Source organism: Carassius gibelio, chromosome B9 (assembly GCF_023724105.1).
Source record: "Carassius gibelio isolate Cgi1373 ecotype wild population from Czech Republic chromosome B9, carGib1.2-hapl.c, whole genome shotgun sequence".
NCBI classification, from domain to species: domain Eukaryota; kingdom Metazoa; phylum Chordata; class Actinopteri; order Cypriniformes; family Cyprinidae; genus Carassius; species Carassius gibelio.
In genome coordinates this window covers 21,721,101-21,746,383 of record NC_068404.1, presented here as the reverse complement: position 1 = coordinate 21,746,383, position 25,283 = coordinate 21,721,101, and the positions used below count along the sequence as shown (strand labels likewise).

Here is a 25,283-nt window from a genome sequence, read left to right as displayed (position 1 = left end):
TTAATAGTCGATTACAGAATTGATCTCATATACTCTACCCTTCAAATGTATGGGGTCAAATGCTTACCATTTATTCATCATCAAACCTCATTTTAAAAAATGAGACTACAAACCTATTATATGTCCATTTTGACACTTCTCTGTCAAATGACACTTTCAGTATTTGAATTAAAATGCAGAATGTAGTTTTGCTGATGTGATTTAGTTACTGAATTGCATGAACATGATTGCTAGGCCTTGAATTCTTTAGCAGATGTTTTGTGGCTTTTAATGTAAATAACACAGTTTTACTGAAAATCATCTAGACTAACCACAATGATTCTGAGCTGCACTTAATTCTGTCATGTTTTTTTGGGGGTGTGGTGCTGCTGCTTTCTGGTGGTCTAGCTTTATAGTATTAAACTATAGTAGTAAGTTAAAGGCTGACTAAGAAGAGAGAAAAAAGTAGAAAACCATGTCCCCTCTTGTTATCTAGACATTTCATTTTCAGAAACACGCAAGAAAACCTGAACCCTGAGGATGAGGTGGATGAGTTTCTGGGCCGTGCCATTGATGCTCGAAGCATCGACCGATTACGGTCCGAACACGTCAAGAAATTTCTGCTGACGTTCCGAGAACCTGACCTGGAGAAGAAGGTACGACTTTCATGACTAGCTTCGATGAAAAGATAAAACTTGATCTAGCTAATAATGCTAATCCACACCAAGTTTCTTTTTCTTTTTTCTTGAACCACAACAAATGAGAAATTTAGCAAAATGTTCACACTGTTCTTTTCCATACATTGAAAAAAACTATTGTTTTGTTGAAATAAATATTCAATTAAATAAAATGGCAACTTACTAAAATAAAATAAGTCGACGTATAAAATTACTAGAACTGAAACTGAAATAAAAATAAAGCTAGATAGAAATAAAAAAGTCAACAAAAATGACAAAAGCATGTAACAAAATTAATAAAATATTAAAATGTCAATCAGATCACAGCTGTCAAGCTCCAAAAAAAAAAACATAAAAAAGTCTACGCACTATATGAAAGCTTTTTGTGAAGAACAGGCCACTTTTCACATTATTGTCCACTAAAAATTACTCATTTTAATGCCAGACAAGCTTAAACAATTATTAAAAAAAAAAAAAAAAAAAAGCACAGTTGCCTGTTCTTCTGATTTAATGTCATCAAGCTGACATTTTCTAGCCTTGTAGGGATTTTGTTGTAAATTGCATGTGAGCAGGAACTAACATTTTAACAGATCATTAGTTAATGTAACTGGTAAATTGTTCCTTCAGTTGCAAAGCAAGAAATAGGGCAGAGAGCCAATCAGAAGTCCATTATAGTACTGTTGTACAGAAAAAAATACTTTGCATAGCACAAAGATGTGGCACGCTGCTACGATGAATAGAGGCAATGAAATTCAAGGTCCAGATTGGAATGAGTCAGAGACTGACGTCTTTATGCTGCACTGTGATTTAAGTCATTTTATGGTGTTACCTTCAAAGTATTTGTCACACTGACCTCCCCTACCTCAGAGAGATGCCAAACTTTCCCAGAAAAGATGTACTTTTTTTCACACGTAGGAGACTAGTTTTCTTTGTGAAGATAGTGATGAAAGGGTAATGGAAAGAAAGTTTCTCAGCGTCTGCATTTGGTGTTCACATCCTCCATCTGCAGTCACATCCAAATGTTTTTGAGCCTGTTGTGCACCAGTCCTCACACGTCTGGCACTGATCACACGGCTCTTTCAGAGACTTGCTTCCAGTTTGTAGTGGAGATAATTATTGCTTTTGTAGCTTCCATTGTCTGTGTCCAGAACGTCTATTTTTTTAAGAGTTGATTCAAGAGTTCTCTTCCATAGTCTTTGACAAAATATACTTGCTATCATTTTTTTTATATTTCCTCTGCTGTTCAAACGTTTGGGGTCAGATAGATGTTTTGTTTTTGAAAGAAATAGTTTTATTTAGAAACGACGCATTACAGTACATTGATCAAAAGCTGACAAAGACATTTATGATGTTACCAAAGATATCTATTTCAAATAGTTTTCTTTTTAACTTTCTGTTCATCAAAGAAAGATGTCCCCATTTTTTTAACTTAATATTAAGCAGCACAACTGTTTTCAACATTATTAAGAAATGCTGAGAACCAAATCAGCATATAAGAATGATTTCTGAAGGGTCATGTGACACTACAGACTGCCGTTTAGTTTAGTTCAGTCTAGTCTAGTCTAGTCTAGTTTAGTTTAGCATTTTTTTAACAAACCAAAAACAAGTTACACAAACGGTTTTACTGGTTACGGTTGTGATTTATGGGCAAAAACTTTAAATACATTATTTTTTTCTGATTTTAATATAAAAGATAGTTCACCCAAAAATGAAACTTCTGTCATTAATTACCATTGCTGACTATGGAGGGTCAAAAAGCTCTCGGATTTCATCAAAAATATTTTAATTATCTTAAACGATTAGTGTGACAGAATTTAAATTTTTGGCTGAAATATGCCTTTAATGGGTTTAAAATGGAAATATCTGTAAAATATTTTTTTTTCAAATCAGCCAATTATCCCAAAGAACTGGTAAAGCTAAAGAAAACCCTTTGACTGGGAACCCTGGTTTTTTCAGTACAAACTGAAGTAGACAATGAACTACTCCTCTCAGTCGGTAAAACACTACTTGCTTTCACATGCTATTTGAACTGTGTTTGTAACCCCACTCTTTTCTCTCCTCTTTCCTCACCTTCTCTCAGTACTCCAAACAGGTAGACGCCAGGTTCGGAGCATACGTAGCCTGCGCCTCCCTCGTCTTTTTATTCATCTGCTTCATTCAGATCGTCATTGTGCCACAGTAAGTACACTTCAGTTAAATATCTGATCCTAGCAAATGTTTTCTGGTCCATTCAAACAAGCCAGAGGCTTAGAGAAGGTTTTGTTTGATTTTGAATGGGAATGTCACATAGCCTTCATACACAGAAGCTTTCATTCATTTTGACTTTGTAAAGGTGACGATAGTTAGTACCTGAGCAGCCAAAACAGCCAGGGGAGGTCTTTCCTCTCCCTTAGACCCTATGTCAATTATGATATATAATAGTTGTTTAAAATGACACAGTTATTTTCTATTCACCTGGTTTCATCTTCTACACCTTTTTGTTTCTCTGCAGTTCTGGGTTGATGGTTGGCTTCTATATGTTGTGCCTCGTCCTCCTGATGGCCGTCATGTTTATCTCAGCCATTTACTCCTGTTTTGGGGTCAGTGAAATGTTGGTATTGAATGGATTTTAGCCTATATAATAAAAGTGCAACATTGGGAAATTCTGCATAATAGTAATTATTTTTTATAGAATAAAGAGACAAATCTTGAGCAACATTAACAACAATGCGGGAAAACACAAAACCCTCCTCCTCAGCCCTAGAAAACAATACATCTTAACACGTCCTTCACAGACCATTTCCTAACACTCTTACAGACACATCATCGCTATATCCAAGTGTTTATCAACCTTCAAATTCTCCACTAAAATAACCTGAGCGGGTTTGATTGATATTGGGGTTTTAGCTGCGTCAATTTGAGCAGGTCTCCTGAGACAATGAGTCACACAGAGCAAAGCCAGAGACACAATGAAGCGCTGGCAGCTCATTTGTGCACACTGAGGTGGAACTGTCACTGCATCGCTCCATGGGCAACAAGGGGGCATCGCAGGTCTTTCCTTAGAGATGCAGTGGAATTAGATTCTGAACTTCCTGACCCGTAAAAAAGTCTTTCACAGAAGCATGTGCTACAAAATCTCTGCAAAACCACAACATCCATAAGGTCTTTTTATCTTGTGTTTTATATGTATGATTTTATATTTTTGTAAAAATCATAATGTGAGCGCATTAAATGGTCCTTAGATACCCTTGAGTTATGTTTATTAAAATTGTGAAACTCAATTCATGTTTCTCTCTCTATTGACAGTTTTTCCCTGTGCCTCTGCAAACTCTGTCAAAAAGGATTGTTCAGTCCAGACTCAACAGCACCCTGGTGGGGGTTTTTACAATCGTCCTGGTCTTTCTCTCCGCTTTCATTAACATTGTGAGTCTTACAAGTCTTAACCTCAGGATCCTGTGCCTTAATGTCTTAGATATTTAGTTATTTCATGCACTAGTGATACATTAAGTGATACATAAACTGTGTAGCCATATAGCCGTGCATCTAACACTTAATCTGTCTCACAATATTTAACGACTTAAAGACAGAATTGCAAAAATAGAAATCTTTAGTTCTGCAATCATCATATGCTTTTGAGTAATTGACTTTTGACATGTGTAGTGATTAATTAAATGAATCTTCATCTGTGCTTTAGTTCACCTGCAGTACGGATGACCTGAAGACATGTTTAGGACAGGAGTTTAACATCAGCCCCAGTGATGTGAACGTTTGCCATGTCCGCAACTCTTCCTTCAACTACACTCTCTGGTCTCAGGACAGCCTCTGCAACAGCTCGTCACCCGCCTGCAATTTCCCAGAGGTGTGGCACTGTTCTCAGACCAGTTCAGTTTTGTAGTTTTGTGAAAATTTGCTGGAAATGTACTTACCTTCAGATCATCCAAGGTGTAGACGGGTTTGTTACTTCATTGACAGATTTGGAGAAATGTAGCTTTACATCCCTTGCTTACCAAAGGATAAATCATTTATGGAATAAGATAAGGGGAGAGCAAAAGACTAATGTCTGAATGTTTTTCTCTTTCTGCAGTATTTCTCTTCATGTGTGCTGCTCAGTTTACTGGCCTGCTCAGTGTTCCTACAGATCAGCAGTATTGGTAAACTCTTCCTCATGCTCTTCATTGAGATCCTGTACGTGCTTATCATGGAGGTGCCCGAGGTCAGCCTTTTTGACAATGTGGACCTACTAGTCATGGCCAATGCCAATGCCATGTGAGTATCTAGATTTTAGCCAAGCGGCACAGTGTCTTGGATCTTTATATAACCCGGCTAATGAAGTAGTTGCTTATTTGTCCTATCAGTTCTACTGAGTCTATCTTAAAGATAAAGTCAGCTGTGCTCTTTACCTCTGATGCATTTGCTTTTTCTTTGTCTTCACAGAGAGTATATTAATGGAACAATGTAAGATAAAATCAATGAAATCGAGACACTGATCTCAAAGAAATGCCAGTGAGCTTGTTGTTTTTATTGCATGACCATGAAGATTGCTGTCACCACAGGAATAAATCAAACGTGTGACCATGTGGCCTGATCTAGTGCTGTCCTGATATGATATTAATCATGTTAACAGATTAAAATGTACTCAGTTAGATTTGAACGCTTTAGATCATCATGCTGTTTGCCTTATGGTGTGAAAGTTGTTGAAAGTCAGTGATCTGTATGTTGCAGCTGTGCAATGGACACCCGGGTTCCTCTAAAGATCATGACTCCAGTTGTCATCACAGTTTTTCTGCTGGCTCTCTACCTTCATGCACAGCAGGTGGAGTCTACAGCCAGACTAGACTTTCTCTGGAAGTTACAGGTGTGCTTGTCTGTGTAATGATGTAGAAAATGTATGTTATGACTGCTTAAAAATGCAACTTTGAACTCAGAATCACAAATAGATATATTAGTAATTTTAAATTGTAATAGAATTACAGAGTATTACTCTTTTAACTGATTTGTGATCAAATAAATGTAGCCCTAGTGAGCATAAGAGACTTTATTAAAAGCATTTAAAAACAATCTCACCAACCCCTAAACCTTTCAACGGTAGTAATGGTGGATTTATGTAATATTGCATATTGATCCAGTTTGGCTTTCAGGGCCCTATCATACACCCGGCACAATGGGACACAAGGCGCAGGGCAAGTGTGTTTGCTTTTTTTTTTTTTTTTTTTTTTTTCGTGCATTTCCCCGTCCAGCGCCACGTCGTTTAATTAGCAAATGCATTTGCGCCCATTTGTGCGCCCATGGGCGTGCTGGTCTAAAAAAGAGGTGTTTTCAGGCGCATTGCTGGCACGTTGCTAATTGAAGGAGCTGAAAATAGACTGCTTTTTTTTGTTATTTAAAGAACGCGTTGGTAGAAAATGAGCCTCTGGGAGGGTCCACAGTGCGCATTGACTTTGCTTATCACACACAGGGATGTGCGTCACACAAATATGCCAAATATTAAAATCAAAACGATCACAGTGTAAAAGAATATCACTGCGTAGGCTACATAAATATAAAAATGTAATGATTAGATAGTCATTGCGTGTATTAGACTTAGGCTACCTATTTGCAATTCAGCCTATTACTACTTATAATGATAAATGAAATTCTACTCCATCCTATGCCTTCTTCCCCTCAGGAAGCTTTGGTGGATTCCCGCTTGTCCCGTAGATGATCTACTCGTGCGCTTTAACTTTGCGCACGAGCAGATTGGTTTCTTCACTTGAGAAGCGTTCAGCTTTTCCGCCAACAAATTCTGCCATGTAAACAGCGAACCGCCATGGCGCTTAGATCGTTAAAATAGGGCCCTCAGTGTTGCAGCAATGCAACATTTATCAAGTTGATTTCTCTACCTTTCTGTTATTTGTAGCATCATCCTTTATTTTGTTGCATTCACAGGCCACAGAGGAGAAGGAGGAGATGGAAGAACTTCAGGCCTACAACCGTCGGCTTCTCCACAACATCTTGCCCAAAGACGTGGCCGCACACTTTCTGGCGCGCGAGCGGCGGAATGACGAGCTGTATTATCAGTCGTGTGAATGTGTGGCTGTCATGTTTGCCTCTATCAGCAATTTCTCTGAGTTCTACGTGGAACTGGAGGCCAACAATGAAGGTGTGGAGTGCTTGAGACTCCTCAACGAGATCATCGCCGACTTTGATGAGGTACGGCGATTTCTGACAAACCTTAGAACTGTTGCAATACTTTTAAGCTACTTTTAAGTGCGGTACAATTGTACAATTGACTAACTTTCTACTGCAGTTGGAGTTGAAAATACTATCAATCAAGTAAATAATAATAAAACAAAAAATACTAAAAACATTCCATTTAAAGTAGTCTGTATATAAATGTCTAATTCATAACGCGTGTGTGTGTGTGTGTTTATTAATGTTTTTTTTTATTTGTATCTATTAATAAATAAATGTCAAACAGACCGTTTTTTATTTTTTTTATTTAGTTCTTGCATATAAATATTTTTTTTTTACTTTCTTTGCAACAGTTGGTCTCTATTTAAACCTGTGTGTGAAACCTACATCTTCAAGTCTTTCTAAACCGACTGTGTCCATACAAATGTAGAAGTTTATTACCTTCTCATTTCTAGATGAAGGTCATAACCTCATTTCACTTTTCTTGCAGATCATTAGCGAGGATCAGTTTCGTCAACTAGAAAAGATCAAAACCATTGGCAGCACCTACATGGCCGCGTCTGGGCTTAATGACTCCACTTATGATAAAGCAGGAAGGTCACACATTCGCGCTCTAGCCGACTACGCTATGCGCCTCATGGACCAGATGAAGTACATCAATGAACACTCTTTCAATAACTTCAAAATGAAGATCGGTAAGGATTTGGCTTAGCCACTCTTAGATTTCCTCCAATCAGCTGCCTTATCTGTATTATTTTAATTTGATTCATTTTATGAAATAGTCCCTTTACCCTTGCAAAAAGGCTTTCTGTAGCAATGTAACATTCTGTCAGACAAAGACTTTCATATAATGACTCAAATATTTTACTGTTATAAAATGAAAAGCATGTTGTCATGAGACCTTGTACTGTAGGTCTCAATATAGGTCCCGTCGTGGCTGGTGTCATAGGGGCTCGTAAACCGCAATATGACATATGGGGGAATACTGTGAATGTAGCCAGCCGTATGGACAGCACTGGGGTACCTGAGAGAATACAGGTGAGATGCATTCTAGGTTTCTGTGATTGACCAGATATCCTGTAAGTACTGTAGGGTCTAAAAGATTGAAAATCTGTGATTCAAAATCTAAATTAACCCTGGAAATAAATACAGTTTTAAGATGTTTAAAAAGTTTAAACAAAGAAACATTATGTGAAATGATTAACAAATATTTTATTATTTCTCTCTTTTTAGGTCACAACTGACCTCTACCAGGTTCTCAGCTCATATAACTACACACTGGAGTGCAGAGGCGTTGTGAAAGTGAAGGGCAAAGGAGAAATGACAACCTACTTCCTAAATGGAGGACCCAACAGCAGTTAACACTCAACGTCTGATATTCAGAACATTTTCGAGATGATATGAGGACGAGACACTTAGGGCCGGGCCTCCCAGGCTGTTAAAAGGCATCCTCTTGGACCAATCACAACAGGATTTGTTCAGAAACAGCCTTCAGCCAGTCTAAAAAAGGCCTCTTTGCACACTGAGACTTCCTATAGGATTAACAGAGGCCTTTGGCCCCTTTATTTAAGGCATGGAACAGCTCAGAAAGACAGTTCATCCTCAGAGACCAAAGAAACAAAGGAATCTCAAGGCATACAAAGCAGTCCTCCCGGTCTTATATTTCTGATATTGCCAAGAGAGGACAGATGAACTGCATTCTCTGCACCTGGCTTTGGTGGTCTCAGGTGTGGCTGGACTGCGATCTTAATCCACCGAGTGGTCCTGGTGGCTCCGAAACAACTGCATGAACACTGAAGCCAATATACTTGTAAAACACATGTTTTATGTGTATATGATTCATCAGTGTATGTAAAGAGTTCTGTTCAATTGGTCTTGTTGTGTTCAACACTGTCTAGGTGATATCACAGTAGATAGAGATATCACAATGAGCTAATATAATGTAGAAGGCCATAGTGAGCACAGCAGCTCTGCAAACCCTTTATGGTTTCCTGAACTTTGCTGCAGCGACTGTGGTTGTTACTGGTAAGGGGGAGCGAGCATTGACAGTGTTAGCTCTGAATGATCTAGAGTTGAGAATAAAGCCCTGTTTATGCATCCGCCGACTTGAAAATTCATTTTCAGCGTTGGGATTTGCTCAGGTCCAATTTAGACCAACCTGATGGAGTATGTCAATCTGTCTTCAGTCAGAAACAAGCAATTTATGTCTTTAATCATGTGCAGGGTCAGTATTTAAAAAACGATGCATATGACTGTATGTGGACCCAAATAGGCCAGCGTTTATTTATAGATAAATGGCCGCCCACATTGACAAAGAGCGCATACTGATTCTTGTTAATCTTTAATACAATGCATAATGCACCGTTACAACTTAAATACAAAAATATTTTTTTTTCTTCCAGAATGTTCAATTTAGCAGTGTAAACTAGCTGTCAATAAGAAATGAGACTTAACAAGTAACCAACCGGAACAGTGGATGGTGTGACATGCAAGTCGCTGGCGGCATGAACAGGGCATGTGACTGTGTCTGTTCCAAACACAAATTTACATTCTCCAGACTACAGACACTTGTATACACTGAAGACACTTTTAAGGACAGAGGAAAATGGTCAAATATGGCTGTTTTTGTATTTTTAACATTTTATATTTTGACTCCAAAAGCTAAACTGTCAATGCTATTTTAGATAATATATTTTATACATTAATATATTAGAATGCTGTCTATAAATACATACATATAAATACATAATGGAAAACTACAATCCTGCACATTTGAACAGAAGGGAGAGGTTTTTAAGTGTAAATTATCAGTCACCCTTTTCTGTTGCTGCGTCCCTTTGGATAAACTCAGTAGCTTGCCTTGTAACCATTTAAGCATAATATGTTTGGCCTTTCTCCAAAAAGGGTTTCTGTATCCTGTCAAGTACACTACAATGTAATTCTGAGTAGAAAATAGATTTGCAGGAGGCAAAATGGCAATTGAGTGTTTCAGAACAGCCACAGTCGTTTAAAGCTTGGCAAACAAAACTGCAAATACTGATTTTAGCCTAGCATTTATAGTGCGTGGGACAACAAGTGGGGATCCTCTAGGAATGATTTTGTTGTGCCACAAATCTTCACCATTTTTGCACTGCAGCTCGACCAGCATTTCCTTCTCTCCCTCAGTTCAGTCTGATGGTACGACCCAATGAATGTCCATTTTCTCCAATGAGGCCTTGTATGTAATAATTGCAGTGTGTACACAAACTGGTTACAAGTAACTTTTTTTTGCTTTACCTATTTCAGATACAGTCAAGTAGGATTATGATATAATGTGTTGGAAAAATAAATCTGCATTTCATGTGTTATGAAACTGTAAACTATATTTGGTCCTGGAGTCCGTTCTTCATGCCTTGCTTAATACATCTGCGATTATTTGAAAGATTACAGATCTAGTAATGGTGATAACTGAACTCTGGTTAATTTGGTTCTTCAAATGAATTTGCGGATTTGATACAAATATCTGGATTAAGTTGTCTAAGATTAATTAGTGTTCTCATGTTCCCAAAAAGTGCAGATTTATCCAGTGTTGCCAACTAATTTTCAAGGGAAGTTGCTAAAGCAAGGCCGATTTGTTGCTAAAAGTTGCCAAAGGTTGCCAAATAAATGTTAAAAATAACTAAATATGTTGATAGGTGCTTTTGGAAGAAAAAATTGCTAGGGTAGTGTGAAAAATAGATAAATTTAGCATCAAAAACACTGGAACACTGGATGTATCAATACTTGAAACCACAATCAGCAATGCAGCGATTGGCTGGCGGCAACAGCAACGTAATTGCATCATATTTTTAAAAAAGACATCTGACGAAAAAACAGCCAAGTGAACAAAACTGCATACATTTTAAAATAGATGAATAGAAATAAATGCAATTGTTTTTATTTTTATTTTTGACATGATTCCCAATTATATTCATGATTCCTTCTATTTGTACAGACTTTACATTTTTATTTCAGAGTTGTAATTAGCAATTCCCACTATTAAAGGGGTCATAAAGGGGTCATAGTATGTTGCTAAAAAGAACATCATATTGTGTATTTGCTGTAATGCAATGTGTTCCGCCATCTGAAAACCTGGGGTGCCAAAAAACAATTGGGTAAACTGGCAGTGGGCAGGTTTCACATACCAAAACAGAGACTGATATTCTGGTCCTGATCAGTCCACACAAACTGAAGTAGTTTAAGTCTTTGGTTCTTTTAATTGTGATGATTTTGGCTCACGTTTAACAAAAACCCACCAATTCACTCTAAATCTCAACAAATTAGAATACTTCGTAAGACCAATAAAAAAAAAAACATTTTTAGTGAATTGTTGGCCTACTACAAAGGATGTTAATTTACTGTATATGTACTCAATACTTGGTAGGGGCTTCTTTTGCTTTAATTACTTTCTCAATTCGGCATGGCATGGAGGTGATCAGTTTGTGGCACTGCTGAGATGGTATGGAAGGTTTCTTTTACAGTGGCCTTCAGCTCATCTGCATTGTTTGGTCTCTTGTTTCTCATTTTCCTCTTCACAATAGCCCATAGATTCTCTCTTGGGTTCAGGTCTGGTGAGTTTGCTGGCCAGTCAAGCACACTAATGGTCATTTAACCAACTTTTGGTGCTTTTGGCAGTGTGGGCAGGTCCCAAATCCTGCTGGAAAATGAAATCAGCATCTACAAAAAGCTGTTAACCAGAAGGAAGCATGAAGTGCTCCAAAATTTCTTGGTAAATGGGTGAAGTAACTTTGGTTTTCAAAAAACACAATGGACCACCAGCAGATGACAATGCACCCCAAATCATCACAGACTGTGGAAACTTAACATTGGACTTCAATCAACTTGGCTATGAGCTTCTCCACTCTTCCTCCAGACTCTAGGACCTTTGTTTCCAAATGAAATACAAAACTTGCTCTCATCTGAAAAAAGGACTTTGGATCACTGGGCAACAGTCTAGTTCTTCTTCTCCTTAGCCCAGGTAAGACGCCTCTGACATTGTCTATGGTACAGGAGTGGCTTAACAAGAGGAATACAACAACTGTAGCCAAATTCCTTTACACGTCTGTGTGTGTTGGCTCTTGATGCCTTGACCCCAGCCTCAGTTAATTCCTTGTGAAGTTCACTCAAATTCTTGAATTGATTTTGCTTGACAACCCTCATAAGGCTGCAGTTCTCTCGGTTGGTTGTGCATCTTTTTCTCCACACTTTTTCCTTCCACTCAGCTTTCTGTTAACATGCTTGGATACAGCACTCTGTGAACAGCCAGCTTCTTTGGCAATACATTTTTGTGTCCTACTCTCCTTGTGAAGGGTGTAAATGATTTACTTCTGGACAACTGTCAGATCAGCAGTCTTCCCCATGATAGTGTAGCCTAGTGAACCAAACTGAAAGACTATTTTGAAGACTCAGGAAACCTTTGCTGGTGTTTTGAGTTGATTAGCTGACTGGCATGCCACCATTCTAATTTGTTGAGTTAGTAAATTGGTGGGTTTGTGTTAAATGCAGTGGTGGTAAGTAACAAAGTAAAAATACTTTACTACTTTACTTAAGTATTTTTTTCGGTGATCTGTACTTTAATTGAGTATGTTTTATTTGCATCTACTTTCACTCTTACTCCACTACTTTATTAAAGACAAAGTTTACTTTTTACTCTGATACATTTCCCCATGCCCATGCATGTATCTTCAAGTATTTATTACAATGATTTTACAAACCATTGAAAAATTGGGTTTTCTTTTGAAAAAATGAACGTGCGACTTCGCGAGTTCTTTGCCAACATACGGTCACGCAGCAGTTAGTTCAAGGTGGAAGATGACCACTAAAATAGGTGATAGTGCAGCTCTTGCTGCCCGCAATGATCCCGAGATTCCCGAAAGGGATCACCCATGGCCATATCTCAAGGATATGTTTGAATTCACTTAAGTCAAGGGAGATTTTTATTGGCTGAAATGTCTTCTTTGCTTGCCATGGGTGAATTAAATTTCAGTAGGGCTGTGCAAAAAATCGAATGCGATTTTCATGCTCATCTCATCAGTAAAGATGCTGTAATTAGAAGTATATCTCCAGCACGTGCGTTCAGATTAGGGTCGCCAGGTTTTCACAACAAATCCTGACCAGTTGCTTCTCAAAACTAGTCCAAAACTAGCACAAACCTGTTTCCAGGATAAAAAATTGCTTCCCGGGTTTAAAATATATGTTTATTGGGAGGGTTGCCTTGTAAAATTCACATTTTAGGCGCTAAATATCAAGTTATCGGGATTGGGTTTTCTTCGATCAGCGGACATGAAAAACAACCACGGACTTGGCAACACTGGTTCAGGTGGAGCGGCAGTTACTACACAGAGCCATAGTCCACCGACAACTAACTCAAAATCGAGAAAAAAATCTTTTTGTGTAGATTGTCAGTGAATTACGGCTCTGTGTAGTGTATATGTCAGCCAGTGTTGCCAAGTCTGTGGTTGTTTTTCATGTCCGCAGGTCGAAGGGACAATAACAATAACATGATATTTAGCCCCTAAAATGCGAATGACAGAATTTTCATTTTTGGGAGAACTAACTCTTTAAAGAGGTGGTTCTTCCTCATTGATATTCTGAAACAGTCTTACCTTGTAACTTGCACATCTTCTGTTTGATGCAGCTATGAGGTTATGGAACATGTCTATTGAAAGTTCAATCCCTATACTGCGATAAGGTTCTTCATTGTCTCATATGATTGTAAATCTAACAAATTCTTAAGTATCTAATCTCATCATTTGTTCAATTAAAACACTGCATATCACTCCCAAAACAACTGATCTTGCTTAATTATTGATATTTACAGTTAATTTGAATATTTACTTTTTACTCTCGGTACTTAAGTATATTTTAAATCGGATACTTTTGTACTTTTACTCAAGTGATGTTTGAATGGAGGACTTTCTACCTTTACTGGAGTCATTTTTTATTTAGATACATCTACTTTTACTTGAGTATAACTTCTGAGTACTTTTATCACCCTTGAGCCAAAATCATAACAATTTAAAGAGCCAAAGACTTAAACTACTTCAGTCTGTGTGCACTGGATTTATTTAATACACGAGTTTCACAATTTGAATTGAATTACTGAAATAAATTAACTTTTCCATGACATTCAAATTTATTGACACACCTGTATGTAAATGTACTTACAGTTTGTGAGTCAGAACAGCTGGCATTGTAGTCTTCTCTCCCAGGATCAGGAAACAGTACTTCATAAAATGTACAGAACACACTCAAATATTTGGGTTAAACTCTTCTGATTGTGGATCAGTGGTGAAACCACTGATTTGTAGTTGTGTCCTCTTTGGGAAGGCCAAAGAAAGTAGTTCTTTCACAATGAAACATCATCTCCATGACATGGCGCCGGCGGCAACAGCGAGAATCAAAGGTTATGCCTTCTTTCTTTGCATGAACATTTGGGTGGCGTTATGCATGTCTTCCCACATCTTGATGTAGATATGTGGTGGCATGATTAAACGAGGCATTTTAGGGGGGCGTGGTCTTACCTTTTTATAAAGAATATCTCTTTGAATTTGAGACTTTAGTCTTTGCAACTTCACAAATCTTCTTTATGCACCAAAAGCTTGTAACACTCCAAAAAGAAAGGAAAACTTGAAATCACATCATATGACCCCTGTATAGCATGTGACTCCAATACAATTATAAAGTAGGCCTAATTATTTAATCACGAATCAATTTTCTACAGTGTTATAGATAAATGTTCGGTTAAATGTTTTTGTATTTAGTGTCATCATGGCACTTTTATCGTCTTTTAATGTTAGATGACGCAGTTGCCATTTGAAAAAAATAAAAGTGATGTGTTTTTTCTGTACCCCCCTTACGCTATTGGTCAGATGATAATCTAGGCCCGCCCCGAATTCACGCCATTGGTAGAGCCAATGCGGGATTTTTAAACCGTAAAGTTTTAACGGCGCAGCTGAGACAGTTTTACTTTCATCGTGGGATTAGTTTATGAATGGCTTACAAGTAGGCATCTCTGCATATTTAACTGCGAGGAGAAATTTACACACTTTTTAAAAAAGTTTTAATTCACTTCCTTGTGTTTGTTATCCAAACGAAAGCACCGAGATAAGAGATGTCAAGTTACGTTAAATACCACATTTTATGTCCTGCTGAGTTCTGCCATTTAACGTACTATTCCTGTGGAGCTTCATCTTGGGTTGTCTTTGGTTATCTGCAACCTCAAAACTCAATGCTGTTTTATACATCCAAATGAACTATTATAATATTAAACTCACTCTGAAATTATGTAGCTATGATTATAGGATTTGACATTTAATTTTGGTTTTGTAGATGCTTTTGGTAATACCATAAGAAGTACTCTCTTCTTTGTGGAAATTCATTTCCGTCGTTGTTACTATATTAACATATCGAATTAGGATTGGTCGTCTTTCGTAAATTCAGTATTTTCATACTGAATTGTGATTGATCTTTTCCGTATTTATATTTCAGATGATTGCGAACATCTGGACATCAAGACGATTGCCATAAAGGTATAGTGCTGCCTTTCAAATACAGGTATTCATTCAGGATATGCACATCCATTTTATGGCATTTTGACATTGCTGTGTTTTGGTTTTGACATATATTGATTGCATTACATAACCAGAAGGTGGCAGGAGTGCGCCGCCATTAATCCTTGCCTCCAATGTTTCCATGTTTCTGTACAAATCTTTTACTGCTCTCGTTGTACGGACAGGTTAATTATTGTATGCTAATTTAAACATTTGTCTCTTTAATTTTTTGTTCGATTATTCAAACTTTTAAACTGAGCTGTTTCGAGGCCGGTCATAAACAGAATGTGTCCAGAAATAGATCTAAGAACAGAAACCCCACGAAGTGGCTGTTTGGTCACTCAGGCATGTTATAATTCACATAATTTCAGAACACTTCCCCCTCTGGCAAACCTGACCTTTTTTATCATAAAAAATGTGTCCATGAAATACTATCGGCTTGACTGCACTTGAATTTGGTCTCTGCATGCGTCCGATCCGGTCAGTTTGACGGAACAAAGCTGTTTTATAAAGCATGAAAGAAAGGCCATTGTGCTGGGCGTGAGAATGGCATTTCATTGACATTAAAAACAGTCTAATGGCCAAGTGGTTTGGGTTTGATCCAGCAGTCAAAAGGTTAGAAAGACCTGAGGCGAAGCACAATATCATAAAAATCAAACACTCAAATCATTTCTCACCCTGATAATGCAGTTCTGGAAGCAAGCCTTGAACCACAAAGGAGGAATATTACATGATTTTTTTTTTTTGTCCATTCCCAACCCCCTTCGTGAAATTCAATTTATTTGATTTTCTCTATTTTTTCTTTTCAAACGCATCAAACTATACCTAAAAAAAAAATCTGAAAAAAAAAAAACTAATTTGACTCAAATGTACTTTTAACTTGTGTTTTTCCCTTCATTTACCCCCTTTACTTTGTGGTTTCAGGCTTCCATTCACTGTAGTGTGCTATGCAACTATAAAATTAGATCAGCAGTGAACATAAGCTGGAAAAAATCACATCAATTTCACAGACGTCAGAAATGTACAGACTTTCCCCCCTCACTAAGTACAAATAAGCCTAAATGGGCTGTAATTTTCGCATACACAAAAGCATTCACTGGATCACCTGGAACATTACTTTAATTTGTCATGCTTCTAAAAGCCAAATGACTTCTAATAACCACAATCATCATCATCATCATCATCACTGCAGCTCTAAGGATTTGAGAATAGCAACAGGTTTATAAATTGGGCGAGCCTCTTAACTTATTTGACTTCAGTGACTTAGAAGCACATATTCAAACATTTAGACTGTGTATGACAGAGAAACTAGTGACACAACACTTTAAAACACCGGTGTAGAAAGACATTTCACTTTGAAAATGCATGGAAGTTTCACAATTAATTACAAAGAAACAAGTAACACATTGAATTAAACATGAACTTTTTTAAGTAGCAAGACTAAAGAAGTATTTTCTCGTAAAACATAATGCAGTAATATTTTTCAACTTTGTGTATCCCCCCTCTCTGGTTGCTAATATTTTATAAATGCGTAAAGTGCAAAAAGAAAAAAGGAAAGCACACAATCATGCAAATCAGGGTTTTTAACTGATTATTTCAAGCAGGGCCTTTCATCTGAGTACAAACAAACTGGCAATGCACTACTGCTGGAGAGAGAGCCTTGAGATACACTGTAATACAAAGATGCAGATGCCATCTTTGATCACTGACACTTAGGGAAAAAAGAAATGCACGTACATCGTCTGAGGAATTATAAAACCCCTTGACCCTTAATCTGTCAATCATCCATTCAACCTGTCATTTGCACAATGAAAACAAAGCAGGTGAACAGAAACAGAATAAAACAGAACTCATTTATACCACTCAACAGTCACTGAACAGACCCGTTGACAAAAGGCAGCAAACAATGAGGGGGTAAAAAACAGAGTCTGTCTATTAGTGTGATTCCATTTCTCTTAGCCAACCACATTAATTTGCAGGAAGCACACCTGCAGGCAGCATAGACACGATTGATAAATAACACATCTGATTCTGCTTTCAGAGCAGAGACGTCTGACTAATGACCACAAACACAGTGACACCCAAATTAGGCATCGATGAAAGCATATGACAAAATAAAATCACCAAAGTCTGATTTTGCAGAAAGGAGTGAAAATCCAGCACGGTCAATTCTTTTAAAAAGGCAGCTATAAAAAGTCTTGCATATGAATTGGCTTTAACAATCACAATAGAGAAAGCGTCATACAATACATCAAAAAATTCTAAAATGACATCTCAAAGGACAAGTTCACCCAAGAATGAAAAGTTTTAATGATTTCTTTATTCAGTGGAACACGAAAGGAAATGTTTTGATGATGGTATAAGCTGTGATTTACTGTAATAAAATATGAATTATTACAACGGTCAAGCAAGAGGTTTTTTTTTTTTTATAATGAACTACTAAACTAGTGAATAATAACTTACATTTTGATTGGTTTCTTACACACAGTTAAGGTGCAGCAAAAGTATTTTTCAATTAATTTATTTCATTTTTGAAAAAAAAAAAACGTCATCAGTTATCGGTGAATTGAATCATTACAAACTTCAATTTGTAGCAAAAAACTATTTGAAAATAAGACAAAAAGACAAATGAAGCATTGCAAATTACAAAAAAAAAAAAAGAGAAAAAGTTATATATACACTTTTGATTTGGTATTGAAACAATCCTATAAAAAATATGCATCTGTGTGTAAATAATAATTATTTATTTGCTATTTTGATGCTTTTTTCAGAATTTATTATTTTTTTTATTTTCGACAGACCCTGTTCACCATCCATGTTCAAGCCATTGTTCAAGATATGTAAGAATTTTCATTTCTGGATGAGCGGTCCCTTTAAGCCCTGATGTCAATTAAACAAAAAACAATTCCTTCCTATTGTGAAATATATTAACTGTGCACATCTGATTCATCTGTTAATGCTTCCTTCAATATTTAATGCGTGAATCTAATACTGTGCGCTTATGAATTCTCGGTTATGATCCTTTCGCGTCAACAAGAACACCAGTTTCTCATCTGTGACCTCGACCGGATGTTTCTTGAACAATAGCAAAATATTTAGTAAAACCTGCTTCACAATCCATAGTTCTTTGGTCCTTCGATGTGGTGGGAACAGGTTGGGGTTGCCATGTTGGGCTACATTACGTAGTCTTAAAAGTGTTCAAGGGGGTCAAACGTTGTAGTCAGGTGATTTGCCCTGTGGTTGTCTCAGGTGGATCTGCAGAGTGATGAATGCTCCCACCGTCACGTGAAAAAGGATCTGCCACATGTTACGCAGTTCATACAGATACATGTTACATAGGCAGATCATAGCAAAGGCCAGGAATGACTTGATGTTCCTCCAAATTGAGAAGTAGGCGAACAAGTAACACTAGATATACAAACAGAAACAGGAGGAAAACGTTTTTAAGCAGGAAGCAGCAAGTTCAGTACAAGCTTTGTTTTAAGAATATATCTAAAAGAATTTAGTAAGGTTTATGCCCTACTATTCAAATGTTTGGGGTAGGTATCTTTTTTTTTTCTCTTTTAAGAAATATATTTTGTAAACTCACAAAAGGCTGCATTTATTTGGTGAAAAATAGGTTATAAACAGTAATATTGTGAAATATGATTTTAAAGTAAGTGTTTTTTATTTATTTCAAAACATTTTAAAATGTAATTTATTCCTGTGAAGCAAAGCTGTTTTTTTTCAGCAGCCATTCCTCTAGTCTTCAGCATCACATGATCTTTAAGAAATCATTCTAATATGCTAATCTGGTTTAAGAACAATTCTTATTATTAATAATGTTGAAAACAGTGATTTACTTTTAAATCACTTACACATGCATCCTTACTGAATAAAAAGTATTTGTTTCTTTCAATAAAAAAATAAAATAATAAAAAAAAAAAACTTTACTAGCCCCACACTTTTGAACAGTTTTAATATATATATATATATATATATATATATATATATATATATATATATATATATATATATATATATATATATACACATTTTCAAATAAATGTTATAAGGATGTTGACATATTTACACTGGGAAAGAAGACAAAAATACAGATTCTGAAACTAATTTTTTTGTGTGCAGAACCCACCACTAATAAAGCTGCTTTTGTTTAAAGCTAGTAAAACTCAATGTCTCTCAAATTGTCCAGATTCCGCTTTTACACGACTGTGAGGAAAAGTGTGATATATTAGCATCGGTTGGTCAGACAGAGACAGAGAGCAGAGGAAATGAAGCCTGGCAGGTCGACAGTAACTCACGGTCAGATTGCAGTCACTTACCTGATACACACAGGCCACGGTTCCGAGGAAAAAAGCAACTACGTAATTAAAGTCTTCATCCTCGTTCTGCAGATGAAGCAGAAAAAGAGGCAAGATGGTGCTGTGTTAAAGAGTGAACAAATTACAACAGGAAGCCATGTGCTAACACAAGAGGATGAATTACTAGAGCCAGGACTCAAGTGCTCACTTATCAGTGCAATATACAAAGCCAAGCAAAACTGTTCTGTTTATGGAAGAGGAAAATCACATTACACCTAAGTGCAAAGTCTGACAAATTATTCAAGAGTACGGTTACTATCCATTAGTTATGATTTATTATATTACAATGGTACTTATTCATTTAAAAGTAATGTTTAGTCCAACGTTTTAATCAATAAAAGAAACAAAGCCCAAAATAAAGTGGCAGCATTACTATTAGTGCATGATTTAAGTTACCTGCAATACACTTTCTATTGCGTGGACTCCCCGCAGCAAATTAAGAGCGCCGCACAGGACACTTAGGACGCAGGCGACGAGACCAGACAGGGTGATGGCCTCCAACATTTGATTAGGAGCTGCAGGAATAAATCAAGCACAGAATCTGTGTCAAAATAACTAGATTTCAATATTTGCAGAAAGAAACCCGCGGTGCAAATCTCTTTGGCTGTTCTGATCACGCATGTGCTCATGGTCTTTCAAAATGTTCTGCTTCTTGAAAACAAAAGGCAAGTTTACATGCTGTGTTCACAGTGTGTTCCCTACCTATGCCTTTATATTTAGACTGCTTTTGTTGTGAGAAGCCGTTGATTGTTCCAATGTCTTCGGCGGACAGCTGATAAGGAGGTCGGAGCTTGAACTCAGTCTGCATGTCGGCCAGATTAATCTTGGTGGAGAGGGAACGTGGGCTGTTGTAACGTTGCTTGGTTTTCCGAATGAAGTTATCTGTCAAAACCATAGAAAGAGCTTAGAAGATGAATGCTTCAAGCACATCATGCTCTATATGTTACAAATGGCCTCAGTGCATTTCAATACACATTAAATGGAAGGTCTTTAGGCTGCGTTTATTTTTTATTTAATCCAACGGCCCGTCGTCAATTATTCCTTACTTAAATAAATCTCAAAGATTCCGAGCCAAAACGGAGTGACTCAATTTAAATGGTTACACATAAGATGCAACTCCATTGATGTTTACTCAAATATGCAAATTATGCTCTTCAGAGATTCAGCTAATGCTTAAGGTTGGCGAAACTGCCCATGTTAAACTGATTTAAGCAGAATTATTACAGATATTTTTCAGTGCTGAATAAAATTAACTGAATTAAATGAGATGATAAAAAACAAGAAAATAATGGCAAGAAAATATATTTCTATTAAGTTGTCCTTATTCTTATTGGAAAATGAACTCCAAGTTATTACTGAACTGCAAGTTATTACTACTTTCAGAATGAATCAAGTTGTTAATTAGGTATCAAGTAGTTTAAGGGTTTGAGTTAAAATTTTGAGTAATAACAATATTCCGATAAAAATGAAACCTGTATAGAAATAAAGTATACACTATTGTTCGAAAGGGTTAAGCAATTTTTTTAAATTAATATAGGATTTTTTTTAAGTGATTGTAAAGACATTTGTTTTTTTTGTGTTTTTTTTTATTTTATTAAATGCTGTTCTTATCAACTTTCTATTCATCAAAGTATCCTAAGAAAATGCATCACCGTTTTTACAAAAATAATAAGCAGCACAATAATAAGAAATGTATTTTAAGCACCAAATCATCACATTAGAATGACTTCTGAAGGTCAATGTGACACTGAAGTAATGGCTGCTGAAAATTCAGCTTGTCCACTGCAGGAAAAAACTACATTTTAAAACATTTAAAAGTATAAAACTGATATTTTAAATTTCAAAGATATTTCGCAATATTACTGTTTTAACAATCTTTCTGATTAAATAAAAGCAGCCTTGGTGAACCCAAAACTGTTCTTTCAAAAACATGAATATATCCTACCGACCCCAAACTTTTGAATGGTTAAACTCACCAAACTCAATGAAAGAGAAAGGCCTCAAAGCGCTGTTGATCCTCTTGGTGTCATACGTGACAATGAACTCTCTCTGAAGCTCGTCCAGGAAGCTGAAGGCCAGGACATTGGGATAGCTTTCTGTGCAAACCATCAGGTACCCGACTCCAAGAGAGCTTGTGAAACTATAGAAAGCGAGACATGTAAGAGTTTACATCAAACTTGTAGTGTCAATTTCATTTAAATAAAATTTACAGGACATCTGCCACAAATAGGGAGGGAAAGGTCTTTCACTGAACATGCAAGTCCATTTCAAAGACTTCCAACAACCATTGTGATTAAAATCAACCTGTACACCTGTTCTGGATCTGTATGTTCACAGAGCTCTCTTTGAACCCTCTTAGTTTTCCCTTTGAGGACAGTTTAGTGACTCGCCTCAGGAAAGAAACTTTGTCAGTGTGTCTCTTCACGTTAACGTCTGTTTGGAGAGATGAAACAGTCCACTCCAGAGCCTGCTTGTGAAGTTAGCAGTGATGAATAGCAGCCAGGCTATGAAATGGTCACCCCTGGGTCCCTCAGTGTAATGCATCTGAATTAGACCTTGCTGACGGGGAACTTTAAATTTTACATCAGAACAGTTGGCAGTCAGAGCGGTCCACCCTACTGTGTCATTTGTTTTTGCTGAGATATTTTAATTAAACGAATGATCACAAATCTGTCGTCATTTAGTCATTCTAAAGTCGTTCCAATTCTGTTTCACAGAACACAAAATCAGATATTCGGGAGAATGTTACAGCTACCACTAGTGCATATACAATGACTATCACCCGTCAAGCTCCAAAACAGATGAATTAGTGGATTTGAAGGCCCCATTCGTTATATGGTATGCTTTGATTACATAAAAAAATAATCATAAGGGAAAGAAAAATGATGACAGAATGTACATTTTTCTTTAAGTGCAAATTTATCAAAATCCTTTCACTCCAAAATTAATTGTATACATGCACAATCGTTTCCCTGTTTAACATATAATTAGTTCCGATTGACAGTTTAGGACAGAAAAATAATAAAATGTTCTCGTACACATGTCTGAGAGTTAGATAATCAATTAAAACAAGTTCCTAAGGGGGTTGCAAAAAACATGGTTCAAAATGTATCATTTGGTTGATTAGCTCAGTAATTGTTTCAAATAAAAATGACATTGTACTTTGCAAGGAACATGCAGATGGAAAATTCTTAATGTATTTTAATTGCTGTCATGGAGTTTATGCCCCTGTAGAACTGAATTGTGTGAGAGCGAGATGCTATGCAGAACCAAGTTATATAGTGTAAAAGAAAAAAAGGCACTTTCAGTTTCATAGATAACTCACTTGATGTTATAAAGGCCAGATCTGAGTGAGCAGCGATCAGGAAACTGGCCGAGTTTTTTGGATAGACCCTTGAGATGTTTCGTAGTCTCCTGAAATCCTTTATCCTGTTCATAGTCTGTGGAGGCTGAGAGTGGTAGACCGTCCCTCACTCTCACCACAGACGCAAACAGCACCAGAGACATCTTACAGGCAGCTCAGTGGACACCTGAAACAATGAGAGAGAGAGGAAATCATCCATCAGTGCATACATTACTTCATTTCCGTCCCACTCTCAGCGTTTTCTGCTAACAAAGTAGAATATTATATACAAAAGTAGAAACTAAATTAATAGGAAATAAGACCGAAAAATATCAATTATTTTCATGCAGACTCATGAAATCTGCAGCACACTGTGCTAGGCTAATAACAACATTAGCTTGTTGGCTGATAGCTTTTCAACAGATCACGTCTGCTGATTGCTCTATGCACTACAAAGGCACACATCTAATTATACAGCCTTATAAGACTTTAACTGAAACAAATAGCTAAAAAAAATACACATTGCAATTATACGCAGTGATTTGGAGTAACGTTAGATGTCACTGCTACCACAGCAAGACTATTTGCGGCATGATATTAAACGACTCTTATTGTATACATTGTCACTGTTAGCTGTACATACCCACTGACATGAGCCGTTTTAAATATATTAAGACATTATAATCCTTTTTAAGATGCTTTGCTTATATACTATCGTGATCGCAGAGCTCTTCCTTCAGGTCTCATAGCAGATGCTTCTGCTCACGTTGGATATACAGCTTCGGCCAGTTTCGTCTATCTTCGTCGTAGTTCGGTCAAGCTTCGGCTTTCGGCTGTGTGACGTGGCTGGTGAACGTCAGTAAACCAGTCAGACTGTAAACCATTTATTATTAGCCTGGATTATCTTAATTAATAAATTTGCTTATTTAAGAAGTGATTTATAGCCTATGTCTGCTGGTTTGTCACATTTCTGTAGATTGTCCCCTGATTTTTTTCTGTATTTCTACTACATTTGTTTTATCAGAACATAGGCTACATGTTAAGAATATAGCATACTGTGTTTGTCGTGTATATTAGAAAGAGCAAACAAAGGCTATGAAATAGTGATGCAGAGGTGCAAAATATCAGAGTTTCTTGAATAGATCTGTTGTGGAGTTATGATGCTGACTGTGAATTCATAATTAAGCTATTTGTGAGGGGGTTTAACTTTACTTTTCTAGTTTACAAAATAAAATAATTATAATAAAAACCTTTCTCCAGTCTATTTAATTTACTCATGAATACCAATAAAAAAAAAAAAGCCTTGTGATGTTTATAATATAAAAACATAATTCCATCCAGTCACAAAAAAGAGATGAACTAACTACAGAGCATCAGATGGAAAAAATACAATCACAAATGTTGATGTTTAGATGACACACCACAAAAAAAAAACAAAAAAAAATAGGCCTGTAATACACATCTACATTTTTCAACCTCTGCTTTGAGTTTAAATATAGCATTCTTATTTTTTACAAAATCAGATTTTTTTTGTATGTGAGTTTTGTAGTTCTGTCAGTGTCAAACGCATGATCTTTGATGTGAATCATTCCGATTCATTCATCACTCACACTCAATGTCTTTACAAGGATGAAACCGAGAGATCTTCAGCCTAAAGTGACCTCCTGGAAACATCCACTTCACAGCATGCAGTGTGAGCCATGCATTGAAGATTGATGTTCTGTACATGGACAGCTTGATGAATAGCTGGCAGTCTAAAGCTACGTATTTAGTGCAAGAGTGTCAAGGTGACAAGTGAAGATGTTGTCATTCATACTGACAGGATGTGGAGTGGTAAAGTGGGCTGAAAATACTGCAGCAACATATGGAAGAGTAAAAGATCAACCTCAGTGGGTTGGGTAAAACGGATATAGACATCACTTTAGGAAACGCTGCCTCCTGCCAAATGCTCATTCATCCCTAAAGCACCCTGTAAATGACTGATCCAGTAGTAATATCAATTTTATGGATGATTAAAAACAACACCAGAATTATTATGCATTTCGAGGGACGCTAACTCGCAGCCTTTGGGTGTCTTTTTTCATGAAACCCAATTAAAGCTCAAAAGTGTCATTTTCTTATTCTGCTTCTGTTGCGGCTAAGAAAACATATGCTTTTTTTTGCTTTTACTGCCACATCTGTGAAACAGAATGAGTTTATATGG

General features: G+C 36.8%; 2 protein-coding genes across 3 annotated transcripts in view; one reads left to right on the top strand and one right to left on the bottom strand.

Moving 5' to 3' along the window:
• The window catches only part of LOC127964859 (adenylate cyclase type 5), a 63,067-nt gene extending 52,899 nt beyond the window's left edge, over positions 1-10,168 (top strand). The window contains exons 10-20 of one of the 2 annotated variants that reach the window (XM_052565273.1): positions 491-635; positions 2,737-2,834; positions 3,148-3,235; positions 3,942-4,058; positions 4,330-4,494; positions 4,720-4,901; positions 5,358-5,490; positions 6,561-6,824; positions 7,297-7,501; positions 7,720-7,844; positions 8,040-10,168. In XM_052565273.1, the coding sequence (XP_052421233.1) occupies positions 491-635; positions 2,737-2,834; positions 3,148-3,235; positions 3,942-4,058; positions 4,330-4,494; positions 4,720-4,901; positions 5,358-5,490; positions 6,561-6,824; positions 7,297-7,501; positions 7,720-7,844; positions 8,040-8,168 (1,651 nt within the window). In that variant the 3' untranslated portion in view covers positions 8,169-10,168. Of the gene's footprint in view, positions 1-475; positions 636-2,736; positions 2,835-3,147; positions 3,236-3,941; positions 4,059-4,329; positions 4,495-4,719; positions 4,902-5,357; positions 5,491-6,560; positions 6,825-7,296; positions 7,502-7,719; positions 7,845-8,039 lie in introns of both variants that reach the window. The other variant, XM_052565272.1, reaches the window with a different exon arrangement.
• A 7,032-nt stretch (positions 10,169-17,200) lies between these two features.
• Positions 17,201-23,893, bottom strand: LOC127965609 (vesicle-trafficking protein SEC22a). Its single transcript, XM_052566478.1, has 7 exons — positions 23,724-23,893; positions 23,063-23,267; positions 21,714-21,877; positions 20,440-20,619; positions 20,134-20,252; positions 19,699-19,764; positions 17,201-18,784 (listed from the first exon to the last, which is right to left on the bottom strand). Exons 2-7 carry the CDS (start codon positions 23,242-23,244, stop codon positions 18,584-18,586), a joined length of 912 nt encoding a protein of 303 aa, XP_052422438.1. The 5' UTR covers positions 23,245-23,267; positions 23,724-23,893; the 3' UTR covers positions 17,201-18,583.
• Between the last annotated feature and the right edge of the window lie 1,390 nt (positions 23,894-25,283).

What these genes read in the sequence shown, in the direction of transcription:
- LOC127965609 (XM_052566478.1), bottom strand. Translation starts at nt 23,244, where the DNA reads ATGTCTCTGGTGCTGTTTGCGTCTGTGGTGAGAGTGAGGGACGGTCTA. An exon ending in TCTGGCCTTTATAACATCAA is followed by an intron (nt 21,878 to 23,062) that starts GTGAGTTATCTA and finishes CGCTTTCTATAG; the next exon opens with TTTCACAAGCTCTCTTGGAG. An exon ending in GTCTAAATATAAAGGCATAG is followed by an intron (nt 20,253 to 20,439) that starts GTAGGGAACACA and finishes TTATTCCTGCAG; the next exon opens with CTCCTAATCAAATGTTGGAG.